Here is a 19,180-nt window from a genome sequence, read left to right as displayed (position 1 = left end):
ATGGACTGTGCTTTGGGGAATCTTCACAAATCTATCCTTAACACAAGGTCACAAAGACATTCTCTGTTTTTTCTTATTGGCTTTAGCATTTTACCTTTCGTTTAGGTCTTTAATCACTGTAGAATCTGTCTTTGTTTTACATGGTTTGAGGTAGGGAATTGACTTTGTCTATATAATAAGCCAATTTTCTGAGCACCATTACTCATCACTTCCTCACTAATTTGTGATACTACTTTTATCACATCTCCAAATAGCCATGTAGGCTCCTAAGTCCAGTTTAGCACTAACTTTTATTTTCTAAGTGAAAAGTTCTACCACTGTGAACGTTCGTACTGACACAGTGCTCCCCCCACCCCGCATCTGCGGAGAATGCATTCGAGCATCCCCAGTGGACACCTGATATCATAGTTAGTACTAATTCTATACCTACCATGTTTTTTCCTATACATACATACATACATACATACACACCTCTCACTTAAAAAAAGCACTTTACAACTTCTCTTTAGCATGTCCAAACTGCCCAGCATCACTACTCCTATGCTTTGGGGCCATTAGTAAAATAAGGGTTAATTGAACATAATCACTGCAATACCACAACAGTTGATCTGATAACCAAGACGATACGAGGTGACTCACAGGTGGGTAACATATACAGCACAGAGACGCTGGACAAAGGGATGATTCACATCATGGGCAAGATGGAGTGGGACAGAGCAAGATTTCATTATGCTACTCAAAATGATGGGCAATTTAAAAGTTATTATTTCTGGAATTTTCCATTTAGTATTTTCAAACATGTTGACTACATGTAACTGAAACCACAAAAAAAATGAAATCCCAGATAAGAGGGGAGACTACTTTCTACATTAATGAAAAATCCAAATCCAACCATTATCCTCCATGATCCCTGGGGGCTCCACATTATTAGCTTATATTCTTCCCAAAAACAGAAAACCCAGTTAAGAAAGTGATTTTAAAAAAATAAATGTATGTTTATTAAAAAACCCAACCAAGAACAAACCCTGGGACACTGAGAAATCAATGTTTCTTCTGAAAGCCAGCAACAACAGCCAGTGTCAGCACACTTGAGACATCACAGGTGCCTCAGTCCAAACATGAGGTCTCAAATATTCTTCCTCTGAAATGCTAGTGGTCAAAACTAGCATTCAAAGAGTTGCTGGTCTGTGTGGGCCTGATTATTAGCATAGACAACTGTTACAGCTGGATATCTGGCTGTCCTGTGTCTAATGCCACAACCCAAACAACCCCACAGCCCCAGAAAAGTTACATGTCCTCAACACTCCACTTGTAGGCAAGTTCCTCCACCGCCTTCTTGCTGGCAAGCCTGGCAAAGCGCTTCTGTTCAAATCCATTGGATCTGTAATCAAAAGACACTAATCAGCCAGAATTCTGAGCTGGACATTTATTTTTTAAAAAAAGAAAGGGGTTTACAACCTAATGAATTAGAAAATAGGCATGTGAAAATATTTAAGGCATATGCAGTAGAATCAGAAGGGCGAAATATATAATTCAGCCTTTTACTAGTACTTGTTTAGATCATTTTCTCCTATTGACAACTGTTTCAAACATTTACCACTCTCTAAAGGCCCAACTCACTCTCAGCTGATGTCTACATCTTATACCTTATCCATTTATTACCTAAACATTTAGTGAACTCTTTACATACTAGGTATACACTGTATCATGAAAATGAGTATGACACAGCACCTGTCCTGATGAACTCACAGACTAGTAGAGGAGAGTAACATTTAAACAAGTAATTAAAATAAAAAACGTAAACTATGGTAGGAGTATATAGTGGGTATCACAGAAACAGAATGGAGATCTTACCCAGTTTGGGAGGGAAATGGGCAAGTACAGTCAGGAAAGGCTTTTTGGAGGTAGACCCTAAGCTAAGTCTAAAAGACAGAATTAACCAGAGGGTTGGAGGTGGGGAGAGACAGAAGTATTGGAAGGGCATTTCCAGACAGAGTAAAGCATGAGCAATAAGAGAGAAGACACAAAAATAAGAAATAGCCTTCCATATGCAGGGATTCAAAAGCAAACTGGTATGGCTGGAGTCTAAAGTATGACAAAGGGAGTAGCACAAGACAAAGTCAGAAAGGTAGGCAGAGGCAAAATCATAATGAGCTTTGTAGACCAAAGTGAAAAGCTTAGATTTCATCCAGTAGCGAGATATTTAAAGCAGGGGTATAAACTGTACTTCAAAGAGAAAACTCTGGAAGAGACCAGAGACAGAAAAGTGACTGCCATGGTAGAGACAACAGATGATGAAAGCAATGACAAAGAAGAGGGAGAGAAAGAGAGAAGACATAATAGGACTTAGTGACTGACCAGGTATATAAAAACAAAGGAGAAAGAGTTAAGTTTGACCCCCAGGTTAATAACTGTAGTGACTAGATGAATGAGACTACTGCTTACCAGAATAGAATACAAAAGTAGAAGTTTTAGAGTAGGGGAGGCTGATGAGTTGTTTTAAATACATTGTATTTAAGGTGCCTTAAGTACATATCAACAGAGGAATATAATATGTAGCCAGATATACCAGAATGAGCTGCAAATACAGATTTGGAAATCATGTACATAATGAAGGTGAAGGACATCATGTGCATAATGAAGATAAGATTTGGCAAGAGAAGGCACATAAAATAAGAACAGCTAAGGGTTATGGATGGAGCCCTGAGAAACATTTAAGGGATGTACAGAAGAAAAGAAGCTCTTAATGGTGGCCAAGCAGAAATAATAAGAGAAAAGAATGAGGAGTAAGGTATCATAAAAGCCAATTCAGGAGTTTCAAGGAATGGACTTCAACTCCCTTCTAATATTATGCATCTCTCTGTTGTATATAAACTTCTTAAAAGGGCCTGTATTCACCATCTGTACTTCCTCATTTCTCATTCACTCCTTAACACATTAGAACCTAGTGTCACATAGTGAAACATAGTTTCACTCCTTAACACATTCAAACCTAGTGTCACATAGTGAAACATAGTTTTACTATGTCACAGAGCTCTCTCACTTTAAGGTCATCAGTGGCTTCTCTTATTGCCAAACCCAGTGATTTCTCCCTCTCCACAAATCAGTCACCAAGTCCTGCCACCTTATCCCCTAAATACTTCTCCACCTCTTCCTCTTCTCCATTCTTAGTATCACTACAGTACAGAGCTTCATCCCTGTAGCTTGATCTACTGCAACAACCTCATCTTTCTACTTCCAAACTATGTCTTTCAGATGTTTCAAATTACTGCCATAATGACTCATTCATTTAAAATAGAGAAATGGCCCTGGCTGGTGTGGCTCAGTGGACTGAATGCCAGCCTTTGAACCAAAGGGTTGCTGGTTCGATTCCATGTCAAGGCACAATACTGGGTTGCGGGCCAGGTCCCCAGCTGGGGATGTGCGAGAGACAACAGATCAATATATCTCTCACACATCAATGTTTCTCTCCCTCTTTCTCCTTCCCTTCCCCTCTCTAAAAATAAATAAATAAAATCTGTAAAAAATTTAAATAAAGTAAAATAGTGAAATGCTGTTAATCCTTCAATGGCTCCCCTTTGTCTCTACTGTGATGACCAAGCTCCTCAGAAACGTTTCCAAAGCCTTCTATGACCAGGCCCTGCTTACCTTTCCAGTCCATCTCATAAAACTCCATTTCACATTTAATGCTATAATACTATGACAGTGATATGACTATATCACTATGACATTCCATATGCTTAGATGTGATCCTCTTCCTAAACTTCCTTCCTTTCCTTATCTTGATTGGTAAACAGATATCACTAAAGACTAAGCCATATTCCCCAAGGCTAAATTTACTCTTCCTCTGTGCTCCCAAAGCACCTTGAAAATTCTCTTTTAATACTTAGCAAGTAGCACTGAATTTATTTATTCTTTGTCTTTTCCTTTAGATAGAAACTGAATTCCTGGGCTCAGGGACTGTCTCTCACTAATTGTGAGACCCTGGCACCTAGTATGTAGCTACTTAAAGTTATAACACGTATGCCAAGTGTCAGTGAACTAATTGGGATAACAGGCTTCCCTATTTCCTAAGGCCTTCCCTAAGGGATGAATAAGATAAGTAATAGGATTTAGGAAAAGGGAAGCTTATTATGAATGGCACCATATCCATCCTTAGAAGCATGCATGGTATTCTGGAACACCAAGGAAACTACTGCTTCTTGCCTTGGGTAGTAAGTACTTATAGAGCATGAACACTAATATGATCATATACACAAAGGACATATGAATAATAAACAAAACCCTAAAATTTTAAAAAAACAAAGTGCAAGAAAACTCACAATAGAAAGAGATTTGGACTAGAGAATTAGGAGACCGGGGTTCCAATTCCAGCCTTATTAGGTGAGCTGAATGATTCTAGGTCAGTTGTTAAATCATCTGGGCATCAGTTTCTCTTTTAAAGAATGGGAGTTAAGGCTAATTAACCTTATGGGTTTTTTGAACTGTAACATACTACAGATCTGTTCTAGAAATATTCATTTTCAGTGGGCCAAAAACAAAACTAGAAATTATGATGAAAGAATAAATAATCAGAAAGTAAGTTTGAAAAAGGGAACTAAAAGGAAAAATCTAAGAGAAGACAAGACTGAGGAGTAGAGAAAAATTTCTGGGAGAGATGTTAGTAAATTAGACAGCAGTAAAAAACTAAGTGAGGAAGAGTTCGAACTTTTGGGTACACAAATTTAGAAAAGAGAAAAAACAATAAACTAGTATAGCAGGAAACATCTTTAGGGTTGTGGCTACAAAAATTCTACTTCTGGCTATATGGCAAATTAGCATTTGGGAAAATCTTCCTGCTATCAAACAAAGGGCCAGTATGCAATCAGCTTCAAACCAAAGTAGTAAGCTAGCCTGAAACCACAGCCACCCTAAGGATACCTATGAATATGAGGAACTAGAGCCTTGAACTTGGATGGCAACTTCAGGAACAGAAGACAATGACTTAGGCCCATAAGGTAGAATGTGCTACTTTCTAGTTATAGCAGAGGAACTTGGGCAGGCTAACCTTCCCTGAGATAGTAATTATTAAATATAGGCAAAATATAAAAATATAAGTATCTGGACATATTTAAACACATGAGAGTGACCAAAAGCAGGCAGAATCAGGATGGGAATCTAAGTGTGAAAAGAGATTTGTGAGGCTTTTTGCAGATGGTACTACCCAATCTACACAGCTCATGGAGGCAGAAAAAACTATAAGTTTATTGGCTTGAGGTGTCAGTACAAAGTGTGAAGAGCAGCTGAAAATCCTGAAAAGGGATAAAACCCAAAATCTACATGTAAACTGTCCCCAAATCCTTGGCTGACAGCTAAAATGTGCTTGTGCAGAGGAAACCCCATTAGACCCAATGAAAAAGCAGCAGCTAGAAATTAAAGAACTGAGCAGAAATTTTAGCTGCTGCCCACTGCAAAAGAGGCAGAGTTTGTAGTTCAAAAATAGTTAACTGTCTGTTAAAATAAAAATCAACACACATCAGGGGAATAAAACAGAACTGAAAGTCTCTACAATGGATCGTTCATAATATCCAGAACACATTAAAGAAAAGAGAGACTTCTGAACAAGATGGCAGCATAGGTTAATGTGGTACTTGAATCCTCCCACAACCACATCCATATTACAGCTAAACTACAAAACAACCATCATTTAGAACCACCTAAAATCTGGCTAAATGGAAGTCCTACAAGTAGGGAATTAAAGAAGTAGCTACATTCAGACTGGTAGGAGGGGCAGAGACATAGAACAGACTGGTCTCACATCCATGCATAGTGGATAAAAATCAGGAAGAAGAGCCATGGCTGCTATGGCTCAGTTGGTTGGAGTGTCATCCTATAAACCAGAAGGTCACACGTTCAATTCCAAGTCAGAGTACATACCTAGGTCACAGAATCCATCCTCAGTTGGGGTACATATGAGAGGCAACCAATCAATGTCTCTCCTTCACATCAATGTTTCTCCCCTTTCTTTCCCTTCTCTCTCCTTCCCTTCCCCTCTCTTTAAATCAATAAGTATGTCCTTGGGTAAGAATAAAAAAAAATCAGAAGGAATATCTCAACTGTGGAGATCTTCCCTGAGGAGTGAGGGTTCCCAGCTCTACACCAGGCCCCCAAGCCCATGGTTCCAGTGTTAGGAAGAGAAGTCCCCACAACTTCTGACTGTAAAAATCAGCAGGGATTGAGGCTGAGGAAGACAGAGGGCTACGAGAGTCCCAGGCAGTTCTTCTTAAAGGTCCCATGCACGAACCTACTCAAACTCGCTCCCTCTGAGCTCCAGCACTGGGGAAGAAGCTTGAAAGGCACCAGAGACATATGAGGAGAAACTGAATTGTCCCGCATCAGGGCAAGACCTGGGAGAATAGCATTCTCCTAGACAGAAGTGATGGCAGAGGCCACTATTACTTCTCTGAGCCCTCCCTGCACAGAGCCAGCAGGCAGGTGCCACATGTGAGACGAACTTCATCAACCTGGCTCACACTATCTGCCCTACCCTACCACACCCAATTTTGATACCCATCCAAGCCATTTCCAGTGACTTTTCCATACAAAAGGCCTGTCTTAGATCATCCATCAGATTTTCCCAAAATCTTTCCAACAAGCAGCATCCGGCCTCAGCATGCCCTCTACCTCTCACTAAGTGGCTACAAGCTTGGCAATAGCAGCAGCCAGCCTTGGGTCACAGCTTGGCCTTGAATGGACACTTCTAAGCCCAGCACAAGTAGGAGCCATCTGCAGACTGATCTGTAGTTCATGCCAGGTGGCCCCAGGTGGAACACAGATGGCAGCTGACCTTGGCCTACGTCTCCCAGGAGACCCCAGAGCCAGCACTGCCACTGAACACCTTCAGAACCCGTTGAAGCATCATCACCCAGCCACCTCTACAAGCAATACACTCAAGGGGTGGGCTGAGCAGGCACCAGAGCCCCACTGAAGTAAGCCCTGCTCCATGGGGTGGGCCCCTGCACAGCTGATTCTCCACGAAGATTAGAGGTCGGTGGTCACATGCAGTCCTGGCAGCTGATTAGCCTAGGGGTAAATCCCTCCCATTGATGTGCCAACAGCAATAGAAGCTCAACTATAATAGGAGGGGTATACATTGCCCACAGAGAAGGTTCACGTGTGGGGCCCAACCTGGGTGACTGGAGAGGCTGTGCCACTGAACCCTATAGGATACCAACTATATAAGGCCACTCTACTAAGCCCAGAAGACAAAACAGCTCTACCTAATACATAGAAAGAAACATAGGAAGGAAGCCAAAATGAAGACACAAACATGTCCCAAATGAAAAACAAAACAAAACTCCAGAATAAGTACTAAACAAAATGGAGACAAGCAATCTACTAGATGCAGAGTTCAAAACAGTGGTTATAAGAATGCTCAATGAGCTTAGTGAGAAGCTCAGTGGCATAAAAAAGGACTAGTCAGAAATGAAGAATCCAGTAACTGAAATGAATAATTTACAGGCAATGAACGGTAGAGTAGACAAAGCTGAGAATCAAAACAGCAATTTGGAATATAAGGAAGGAAAAAATACCCAAACAGAACAGCAAAAAGAAAAAGAATCCCCAAAAATGAAGATGGTACAAGGAAGCTCTGGGACAACTTCAAGTGTAGCAACATTCACATCATTGGGGTGCCAGAAAAAAAAAGAGCAAGAAATTGAAAACGTATTTGAAAAAATGACAAAACTTGCCTAATTTGGTGAAGGAAATAGACACACAAGTCCAGGAAGTGCAGAATTCCCAACCAGCCAAACCCAAAGAGGCCACACTAAGAAACATCACAATTATAATGTCATAGGTTAAAGACAAAGAATCTTAAAGCAGCAGGAGAAACGCAGCTAGTTACCTACGTGGGAGTTCCCATAAGACTGTCAGCTCATTTCTAAACAGAAACCTTACAGTACAGAAAGGGAATGAAAGAAATATTCAAAGTGATGAAAAGCAAGGATCTACAACCAGGATGACTCTACCCAGCAAAGCTATCATTTAGAATCAAAGGACATACAAAGAGTTTCCCAGAATAAAAAAAGCTAAAGGAGTTCATCACCACCAAACCAGGATTATATGAAATGTTAAAGGATCTTCTTTAAGAAGGAGGAAAAAAAAGATGAAAAAATAAGAACAATAAAATAGTAATAAATACACACCTATCAATTGAATCTAAAAAACAAAATAAATGAACATGCAGAACAAAAACATACTCATATATACAGAGAACATTTTGATGATTGCCAGATGGCATGGGGATTGGGGACATGGAGAAAAAGGTGAAGGAATTAAGAAGTATAAATTGGTAGTTACAGAACAGTCATGGGGATGTAAACTACTGTGTAGGGAGTAGTGTCATATATTCTAACAACTATGTATAGTGTTTGATGAGTGGAAGATTTATCAAGATGATCACTTAGTAAGTTATGTAATGTCTAATCACTGGGATATACACCTGAAACTAATATAATAATGTATGTCCAATTGTAACTGAAAATAAAAATTATTAAAACAGGGAAAAATTCAAAATAAAAAAATAAAATGACCAAATATGCAAAGAAACAGAAAATGTGGTCAAACTCAAGAAAAAGCTATTAACAGGTGACCCAAATTTGCAATAAGCAGACAAGACTTGAGAGCACTAATTATAAATATTCTCAAGGAAGAGAAAAATGTCTCATAATGAATGAACAGATGGAAAAGCTCAGCAAAGAAATATAAACTGTCAAACAGAAATTCTGGAGTTGAAAATACAATGAATTAGCTTAAATGAAAAATTCATTGTATAGGCCTAATACATTAGAGATGGCAAATGAGTCAATGAACTTGAAAATGGATCAACAGAAATTATTCCATATTAAGAAGAGAGAAAAATTAATTTAAAAATGAACAAGACCTCAGACATCTCTTGGAGAATATTAAGTGGTAAAAAACAGTGTAATTGGAGGAAGAAAACAGTGGTTAAAAAAATAGTAACTAAAGAAAAAATAGCCAAATATTCCCAAATGTGAAAAACATAAACTCAGATCCAGAAAACTTAACAAACCCAAAGCAGGATAAACACAAAGAAAACTAGACCTAGATACATCATAGTCAAATTGCTGAAAATCAAAGACAAGAAAATCTTGAAAGCTTCCAGAAAAAAATATATTACAATATGTGTGTGTGTTAATAATAAAAGAAATGAGGACTGAAGGTTGACTTCTAATCAGAAAAAATGGAGGCCAGAAATAATAAAACATCTTTAAAGGGCTGACAAAACTGTCAGAACTCTGGTACTGTTGACCAAGGTACACTGAATACTCAGGTACTCAGAAATAGTACAATTATAACCCTATGTAGGCTATGATAAGTTAAGGATACATATTGTGATCCTTAGAGCAAACACCAAAACAAAATGCAGAGAGGTAAAAACTAAAAAGATACTACAACAATTAAAATTGAATACTGCCCTGCCTGGTGCGGCTCAGTGGATTGAGCACCAGCCTGTGAACCAAAGGTTCGCTGGTTCAATTCCCAGTCAGGGCACATACCTGGGTTGCAGTCCAGATCTCCAGTACAAGGTGCATGAGAGGCAAACAACACTGATGTTCTCTCCCTCTCTTTCTCCCTCCCTTCCCTTTTGTCTAAAAATAAATTAATAAAATCTTTAAAAAAAAAAACAGTGAATTAAAAAAAATTGAATACTAACTTACACGGCTAAAATCCAAAACACTAACAATACCATTGTTGGCAAGGATATGGAGCAATAGGAATCCCCATTCTTTGCTTCAATGTAAAATATTACAGCCACTTTGGATGACATGTGGCAGTTTCTTATAAAGTTAAACATAGTCTCAGCATACAACCCTGCAATTGCTGAGTATTTACACAAGTAAAACAAAAACTATGTCCACATAAAAACCTATATGCAAATGTTTATTGCAACTTTATTCATAATCACTAAAAACTGGGAGCAACCAAGGTATCTGTAGTACGTCCATACAATGAAATACAACTCAGTAATAAAAAGGAATAAAGTACTGATCCATGGAAGAACATTAATAAATCTTACATGCATTTTATAGGAAGTCAGGCCCAAAAGGCTACACAGTGTATGATTCCATTCACATGACATTCTGGAAAAGACAAAACTACAGGTACAGAAAGAGAGCAGTAATTACAAAGGACTGGTAGAAGGGACTAAAAAGGACTTACACAAAAAATTTTAAGATGATGGATCTGTACTATATAGTAGTAGGGTGGTATATGAATGATTCTGCATTTGTCAGACCTCAAAGAACTATACACCTTCATAAAGAGTAAACATCAATATAAGGAAACGACAAAAGAAAAAAATCACCCAGAATGTCAGGGGATCCCAGGATAGAGTGAAGACTATGACAAATGAATCTACCTATATTACAAATGTATGACATAACAGCAGTGGAAGGAGTGGGGAACAGGGAGCTGACCCTTTATGTTGAATATGGTGTTCTGACTAAACTATAAGGGAAATAACAAAAGAAAATGCACATAAATGCTATACTCTGGTTGGTAAATTTGTTTCTCATTTCTGAATTTTTAAATTCATGGAACTGTTTACATGTATTTTGGGATAAGCAAAATGGAGAGTACATGGTGAGTGCCAGATTTCTAAATGTTGGAGAGGGTATTTATTATAAATAAGCAAGAAGGAAAGGTACTACTGGGTTAGAGTTAGTTACATCAGTATGAACTCATATGTATGTATACACACAGATACATACAGATAGATGAATACAGAAATAATCAGAGATATGTGGGTACATGAGGATTACTATACATGTATTACCTAGCTCTGTCTGCTAAGAGGGCTTAGAAGCAAGGACACCCAGTAACATCAATTACTTCTAGCAGTCAGATCTTGGTTTCTTATACCAATTTCCACAAAAAGCAGCCAGAGTTCCTTAAAGAAATGGCTGATTCTAGGGTTGGGACAGGGAAAATAGAAAATGAGCCTGGAGCATCTTACAGTATCAAAAACAAGGTACTCAAAAATAAAATGGGGGCATGAGAAAGGGACACCTGAAAGAATTCCCAATTCCCCATAGCTACAAAATGGAATAATTTAAATTAAAAAATGAATAAAATACTACTGCATTACAATCCAAAATATAAAATATACATGAGTCCATAACAATATAAATAAGATTGAGTAAATGGGGAAATGAAAAAAATCTTCCCTACAGAAAAAGTCCAAATATAAGTAGCTGTCCGCCCACTGGTCCCCTTTTGAATATAAGCTGAACTCAGTAACTCGCCTCCACAGAAGAGTACAGAAGGGGAAGAAACGGTAACTTTAAAGTGGAGAAACCCATCAAACACTACCTTGACCTTGTGATGAAGATAAACATTACTACTGATGTCATGTGACTAACATGTACCCACTGAAGTGATGCAATGAAAAGGGCACTCCACCACTGTGGCATTCTTTCCAAAACCCCATAACCTCACTCTAACCATGAGAAAAACATCAGAGAAACCCAATCTGAGAGTCATTCTACAAAATACCTGACCATACTCCAAAAAACTATGAAGGTTAAAAAAGCAAAACCTGAAAAGACAGATCAGAGGAGACTAAAGAGACATGACAACTAAGTGCAATGTGGTATCCTGGACTGGACCCTTAGGCAGAAAAAGGACATTTATGGAAAGCCTGGTGAAAGCCAAATAAAATCTGCTACACTAATAACATACCAAGGTTGGTTTCTTAGTTTTGATAAACATACCATGGAGATGTAATGAATGGTAGTGAAATTAAATGAGTGTATGGGAATTCTTTATACTATCTTTGCAAATTTTCCATAAATCTAAAATTATTCCAAAACACAAAGTTTATTTAAGGTTTTTTTTTAACTTTTTAAAGATTTTATTTACTTATTTTTAGAGAGGGAAGGGAGGGAGAGAGAGAAACATCAATGTACAGTTGCTGGGGGTCATGGCCTGCAACCCAGGCATGTACCCTGACTGAGAATTGAACCTGCGACACTTTGGTTCGCAGCCCGCGCTCAATCCACTGAGCTATGCCAGCCAGGGCTAAATTTTTTTTTCAAAACACTGCAGATACATATTTCCTTCAAGTGCAAATGGACTATCCACCAAGGTAAAGTATATATTGGGCCATAAAAGATCAAAATATTACAGAGCATATTCTCTGACCTCAGTGGAATTAAATTGGAAATCCGTAACAGCAAGATATTTAGAAAAGTCTGAATATTTGTAATTAAACAATGCTCTCCTAAGTAACTCATGAATCAAAGAATAAACCAAAAGAAAAATTAGAATTATTTTGAACAAAATCCAACCTACATGCCTGAAAAAAAGTCTCAGCAAACTAGGAATAGAAAGGAACTTTCTTAACTCAATAAAAAGAATCTAGAAAAAAAGCTATAGCTTAAAACAGATGTAATGGTAAAAAACTGAATGTTTTCCTTCTAAGATTAGGAACAATGCAGAGTTTTCTTTTTCTCTAAGATTAGGAACAAGGCTCTTCTTACTATTTTTATTCTACATCTGCACTGGAAGTTCTAGCTAGTGCAGTAAGACAAGAAACAGAAACAAAAGGCATATGGGTTGGAAAGGAAGATGTAAAACTGTATTCATACAGGACATGATCCTCTAAGTACAAAATCTTATGGAATCTACAAAAAGGCTATTGTGCTTTACTTCAAAGAAAACAGCTTGATCATATTTGTTGCCAAATTTGAACTCTCAAGTATAAATTAGAATTTTGAAAAATTTGTATCCATCACCACAAACTCTTTAGTGTCCTATTACTTAAAGATTTTTGTGATGAGATGAGAGGCAACGTTAACAAATGATCATTTGATATTGTATAATGAAATATGTCAGTATTTGGAAGGTCTGAAAAACCAGCAAAATAATATTTTCCAAATGAGTAGTGCACAAAGTTATAAAATCATGAAGGTGTGAAATATCCACCCCAAAATAGGGGAGGGGGGAATCCTAATAGATTTTAATGTAACAGTATTAAAAGTCTTTTTGATATAGTTTTAATTTTCTAAAAATTTATTTATTTTTAAAGAGAGGGGGAGGGAAGGAGAAAGAGAGGGAAAGAAACATCAATGTGTGAAAGAAACATCGATCTGTTGCCTCTTGCACACACCCCAATCAAGGACCCAGGCATGTGCTCCCACCGGAAACTGAACAGGTGACCTTTCGCTTTGTGGGGCAACGCCCAACCAACTAAGCCACACCAGTCAGGGCTTGGTATAGTTTTAGATTCCACATTACAAATAACCTTTGAGAAACTGGGGTTTTTGTGCATATCAAAAAATATAATACCTTCTTGTTTTCTAATCACTTCTATATAAGGCTGAACTTTCTTCCTATACTTCAACTAAATATATTACAACAGACTAAATGCAGAATCCTGTCTATTATTAAGCCAGACATGAATGAGATTTTCAAAATGTAATCCAATTCCTTGCCCTAACCAGTGTGGCTCAGTTAGTTGGGCATCATCCTGTAAAACGAGAGGCTGCTGGTTCAATTCCCAGTCAGGGCACATGACTGCACTGAGGGTGTGGTCCCAGGTCAGGGCACATGTAAGAGGCAACCAAACAATGTTTCTCTCTCACATCTTCCCTCTCCCTGATGGTTCTCTCCTCTCTTTCTCCCTCCCTTCCCTTCTCTCTAGAAATAAAATAAATGAAATCTTTTTAAAAAATGTAAACTAATTCAATTCTTCTATTTTTTGTTTGAAAAATATAATTATTTTTCTTTAAAAATATGGTCATTATGTTAATATAATGGCTTCATCATTTTTTAATGAATTAATAAATGCTTTTTAGACTTCTCAGTTTAATTTTAAATGTGGTAAGTATTAGAAATATTAATAGATAACCAACACAAACAAAGGTTTTTCAAGGTCTTCAATAATTTTTAAGAATGTAAAAGGGTCTTGAGATCAAAAAGTTTGAGAATCACTGTTTTAGATGCTTGAACAACAATGTCCTTCAGTAGGCAAAAAGAGGTGGGATCCAACATGTAAGTAGAGGGACTGACTTTGAATAGATGCACACATAGTTCATCTATGGTAACAGACTAAAAGTTAGAGCATGTGGGTTCATATGCAGGCAGGTGAAAAGAAAAGGTGGTAGGGGTCAATGAGGTACAAGTAATCACTCCTAAGACAGTGAAGGGATGGTTCAAGGGCTACATTTTAGATACAACATATAGAAGGCTCTAGTCTACCACCCATTATTCATCCCCTAAACCTTAGAAAATATTATTGAAAGTGACAATTTCAAAAACAAAGGGTACCCCATCTGGATCACCTGAGTTCTTTCTCTAGAGGTTTTTAAGCTTTGAAAAGGAAAAAAGGAGGAATGTCCTAAGCATGGGAAATGGGATTTGAGGACCTCAGGAATAGAAGCAAGCAAACCACAAATTATTAACCTTGTCACTAGAGCAGAGAATGAAGCAGAGTATAGAGGTGATTTACAGTTAGAGAAGGTTTGGGCAGATGGAAGAAAAAACAAAAGTATAGGAAATATTCAGGGGTACCTGTCCACTCCATCCCAGCGATACCCAGGCCAGATATTGAATCTGTTGGGAGGAGGTGCTGGGCCACTATAACGAGGTCTCACTAATGAGAAAGAGAGAGAAAACACATCAGTTATCTATACAATTCAATTCAGTGGGGGGGGGGGGGGGGGGGGGGGGATATTATACAAAAATCTCAATATTAAGTTGAACCTAAAATCCCAAAGACAAGGACTCTAGGATTCTATGGGAAAGCCTTCTTTGCATATAGCTTTGTACCATCACCCTAACGATCCTCTCTCCTCATAAGTCATCTCCATCTCTGATGATTCCCAGATGGCTCACCTTTCTTATTCTTGTTCTCCTTGGCCTTATTCTTCTTGATAAAGTTGGCCATAGGATCCCCCTCTCTTTCTTGTTCCCTCAGCATCCGATCCAGATCTTCATCATCAATATAGCGGGCCAGAGGCTTTTGCATTTCCTTTATTGCATCCTCCACATTTTGTTGCTGCTGCCGGCTCTGGACAAGCCTGGGCAAAAAGAACCAAGAGTATCTGCTATACTGTTTGGCATTTTTACTCTTACACTTACATGAACCACACCACTACATTTGAAGAACCTCCTCTTTCTAGCAGCCTAGGCCAAATAATGAAAGGGTAAAATTCCTAAAATACCACTGGCAGTGGAAAATATATCAGTATTTAGAAAGGAGACTGACTGAACACAATGAGTTTCCAATTCCTGAAAACAGCATTAAAGGCAGAACATAAACCAACTGGTCAGAAGAGTACGGAAATAATTCCCTCCAATCACTGCAGTCTTGTTTTACCTTTCAGTGGCTTCCTTACCCTTTTCCCCACTGGGCATACAGCTCATCTCTCTCTGAGTCCTTCTCTGCTTTTCTCCTTTGCTGTAAACGTTCCAGTTTCAAATTCCTCTTACGACCAGACTTATCTCGAAATATGGTTTCGGCATATTGGAATTCACCTACAAAGGAAAATTATGCCTTTAAAAATAAACATCAGGTATCAAAATCAGAAATCATATTTTAATAGCGCAACCACTTAGGATACTAATCAACACTTAGGATTCTGATACTAAATAAGAACTTCTGCAACCAGACTACAAGTAGTTCCTAGTAATACCTTAGTGCATATTGGTGATGATCTTGAAAACTATTATGTTTCAAGGAAAAGAACCACTTGGACCCACTGAGAAGTTAAAATAATGCATAATACCAGATAGCAATTAAAAGCTTAAAATATCAGGTACAATAAGCTACATTTAAAAAAGAAAAACAAAGCTACATGAACCTCAATTGATCTCTGCACTTTCACATTTTTACCTTCAAATGCCATGGTTTCTTGGTCCCGTTTCTTGAGTTCCTGCTGTTCTCGCTGTACGTCAGTTAACACCAACCCAGTTTTAGCCCCAGAATACATGTGTGCAGCCTATACAATGGAAAAGGGAGCATCCAACATTAATGTGACAAAGCAGCAGTAGGCTCTATGGGTATACACAGTTAATTGCATTTTTGTCTAAAGATTGACAGTAACCAAATTAAAAACTCTAACTTTGTAACTGTATTATTAGCCACAGGATTCACAAAATAGAAATTAAATTTGATGGAAAATCAATAGTACCATCAAGTTTAAGAGTAAACAAAAACATAAACCAAGAAGATATGAAAGAGTAGGTTAAGCATCTGTATTTCTGATTTTTCAGCATATAAACTGCATATGTGAGGGCTCACTCTCAGGCCACTTGACCAGAAACCAGTATCAAGCTCTAAGCACTCTGGTAGAGACTCACACTATAAAATATTCCATTTAAAATACAAACTCAAACCTAAGGGGTGTCCAACACACAGTCCGCAGGCCACATGTGGCCCAAGATGGCTATGAATGCCGCCTAACACAAAATAATAAATTTACTTAAAACCTTTTTTTGCTCATCAGTTTTCATTAGTGTTTGTGTATTTAATGTACAGCTCAAAACAACTCTTCTTTCAGGGTGGCCCAGAGACGCCAAAGGTTGTACACCTATTAAGCTAAGCCCTCCAGTAGAGATCCACTCTGATAAAATATTCCATTTAAAATACAAACTCAAACCTAAGATACTTAAATTGTGGATATATTTCAGAATAATGAAAAGATATGACCAAATCAAAACTTTTTACTGAACTCTACCTTGTATCAAGATAACAAGCCAACCCACAAATGGAACATAAGAGTATATCCAGATTCCTTGAGCCATGTGCTAAATTTGATCAACATTTTTTGTCCATGGACTAAACAGATACATAAAATGTCGAGGGGTCCAGTTGAAACATAGCCCTTACTTTGTGACCCAAAAGAGAAGAAGCCTGCTTCCTGGGTTAGGGACAGACTAGTCTACCCTACCAGGCAGGACCATACAGAGCAGACTTATATTAGAAAGTCTGTATTGAAGTAAGATGTGCATGCTACAGGTTCTATCATTCTGTTCCTTAACCAACTCACTGGAATAAGACTCCTTTACTAATACTGGTGTTCTGTACAACACAATTACTCAGGGTTCATGTGGATTTTTTTCCATAACTCAGACTACATCATAGATTTCAAATAAAACAAAACACTGACTTTCCAGGTGATATGATTTCTAAAAGTAGCTTTATATTTTAAGTGCCACTGTTCAAATCTGAATACAGTGACCTACACTCAAATTAATAATAATTAATAATCACCACCATCACCATCATCATCATCATCATCTTGCACTAAATGCTTATTTTGTCCCAGGCACTGTGCTAAAAGTTTTAATTATACCAACTCATTTAGTTTTCACAATAACCTTATGAAGTACATACTGTTGTTATCCACATTTTACTAATAAAGAAGCTGAAGCTTAGAGAGATTATGTATCTTGCTCAAATTTCACAGAGAGAAAGTGGAAAAGGATTCGAATATATGCTACATTTGATGCAAGTTTTGTGCTTCTAACTCCACACTGTAAACTATAGTTCTCAGTTTATGCCTAAGAAAATAAGAAGTTTTCTAGACCTATTAAAATGAGATTTATGGAAACAAGATGATGCAAAGCCAGAAGCTACTTAGGAACTCTTATATTTGCAAGTTCATCTGGGCTAGGTTAGAGGTAGTCCTGCCTTCAGAGAGAAGGAAAGATACCTAGAGGTCCTTTGAACTAGATTTACTATACCACCAAACTATTCCTCCTCCTCCTTCCCCTCCCCCTCCCCCACCTCCTCTGGCTTGGATCTCTGGGGCTTGTATAGAGCTAGAAGATAGGAGTCAGAGACTCTAAGAGGAAAATATGGGTCCTGAAAATTCCTACCTTTGTTCCCAAAGGCTGAGTCCTTCGAGGTGGAGATAGATCGGAATCAGAAGATTTGGCCCTCTGTTTCCTCCTTGGTGGAGAGAGGTCAGAATCAGAGCTCCGGTGTTTAGGTCTATTCCGTGGAAGTGACAGATCTGAATCGGAATCCTGGTGCCCTGACCTTTGTTTATTCCGTGGAGGAGAAAGATCTGAATCAGAGGCTTTCCAACTGTCACTTGGGTAGGAAGAAGAGTCCAATGTGTGACTCTGATGTCTTCTAGGTGAAGAGCTTGAATGAAATTTTCTACGACTGGGTGAAGAGCCTTGGAATTGAAGGACAAAGACTGTAATCCACTTGTCAGAATCTTAAAAAAGAACTTAATGGGTTAACATTCAACATTCATTTAGTCCTCCTGTATCACTAACCTAAACACCAGTACAGATAACATCAGAGAAGATATGGGGTTCCATTCCCAAGTTACTAGTGACTGTGATTAGTATGGGAGATCACAACATAACTAACCTTCTATGTCATATTTATCTATACATAGAATAGGCAAAATAACCTGCACTCAAATATCAGTGGTGTGGTGAAAATTAAAACTACCTAGGATATATTCTGAAGTCCTCAGACTAAAGGATAAGAATATATTTGAATTTAAAAATTAAAACAGTGACTAGGGACAAAAGATGTATGAAAAAACTTTACCACATAGGCCAAAATGTAGACATAAGCATCACAAATTACCTTCAAAACCCCAATCAGCAATATGTATCAATGATCTTTAAACACAACCCTCTAATCTGGTAAGTCAATTTCTATTTAGTTTCCTAGGAAACATATCTAGAAGTACTTAATTCCCAAGAAATCTATCTAGAAGTAAAGAAGGAAATAACCCAAAATGGGTAACAGTTTATGTGCACAGATGTTCATTATAGAATTACTAAAGCAAAATTTAGAAATAACCTAAAATATGCAGTATTAGGAAAATGGTTAAGTAAATGTATGTGATATAACACCAATAAAAATTATATTAATAAACAGATTTTTTTATGACATGGAGAAGAAAGTAGAAAAAAAGCAAGATAATACATGTAATATGTATATAATGCCTAGAGACTCAACTACATCAAAATGAATAGAGAAAAGTCTATAAGAACATTGGCTACAAACACTAACAGTGATTGCCTCTGAATGACAGAATTTTGTATGACCTTTTTCTTGCTTCTTTATATATTTCTAGACATTCTGAAGTTTCTACAACAAATATAGAACTCTTATGTAGGGTAGGGAGAATAAACAAAAGGA

General features: G+C 37.7%; 1 protein-coding gene across 2 annotated transcripts in view; it reads right to left on the bottom strand.

Annotated features, from left to right (window-relative positions):
• Window positions 1-264: 264 nt before the first annotated feature.
• BUD13 (BUD13 homolog) overlaps window positions 265-19,180 on the bottom strand; it is a 33,561-nt gene continuing 14,645 nt past the window's right edge. For both annotated transcript variants that reach the window (XM_036028530.1, XM_036028531.1), the window contains 6 exons: window positions 17,890-18,194; window positions 15,902-16,007; window positions 15,405-15,543; window positions 14,902-15,086; window positions 14,578-14,659; window positions 265-1,381 (listed from right to left, as the gene is read on the bottom strand). In XM_036028530.1, the coding sequence (XP_035884423.1) occupies window positions 1,288-1,381; window positions 14,578-14,659; window positions 14,902-15,086; window positions 15,405-15,543; window positions 15,902-16,007; window positions 17,890-18,194 (911 nt within the window). In that variant the 3' untranslated portion in view covers window positions 265-1,287. The remainder of the gene's footprint in view (window positions 1,382-14,577; window positions 14,660-14,901; window positions 15,087-15,404; window positions 15,544-15,901; window positions 16,008-17,889; window positions 18,195-19,180) is intronic.

Source organism: Phyllostomus discolor, chromosome 6 (assembly GCF_004126475.2).
Source record: "Phyllostomus discolor isolate MPI-MPIP mPhyDis1 chromosome 6, mPhyDis1.pri.v3, whole genome shotgun sequence".
Lineage (NCBI taxonomy): Eukaryota > Metazoa > Chordata > Mammalia > Chiroptera > Phyllostomidae > Phyllostomus > Phyllostomus discolor.
Note: the sequence above shows the minus strand (reverse complement) of the source record. Positions and strands in the feature narration are given on the sequence as shown.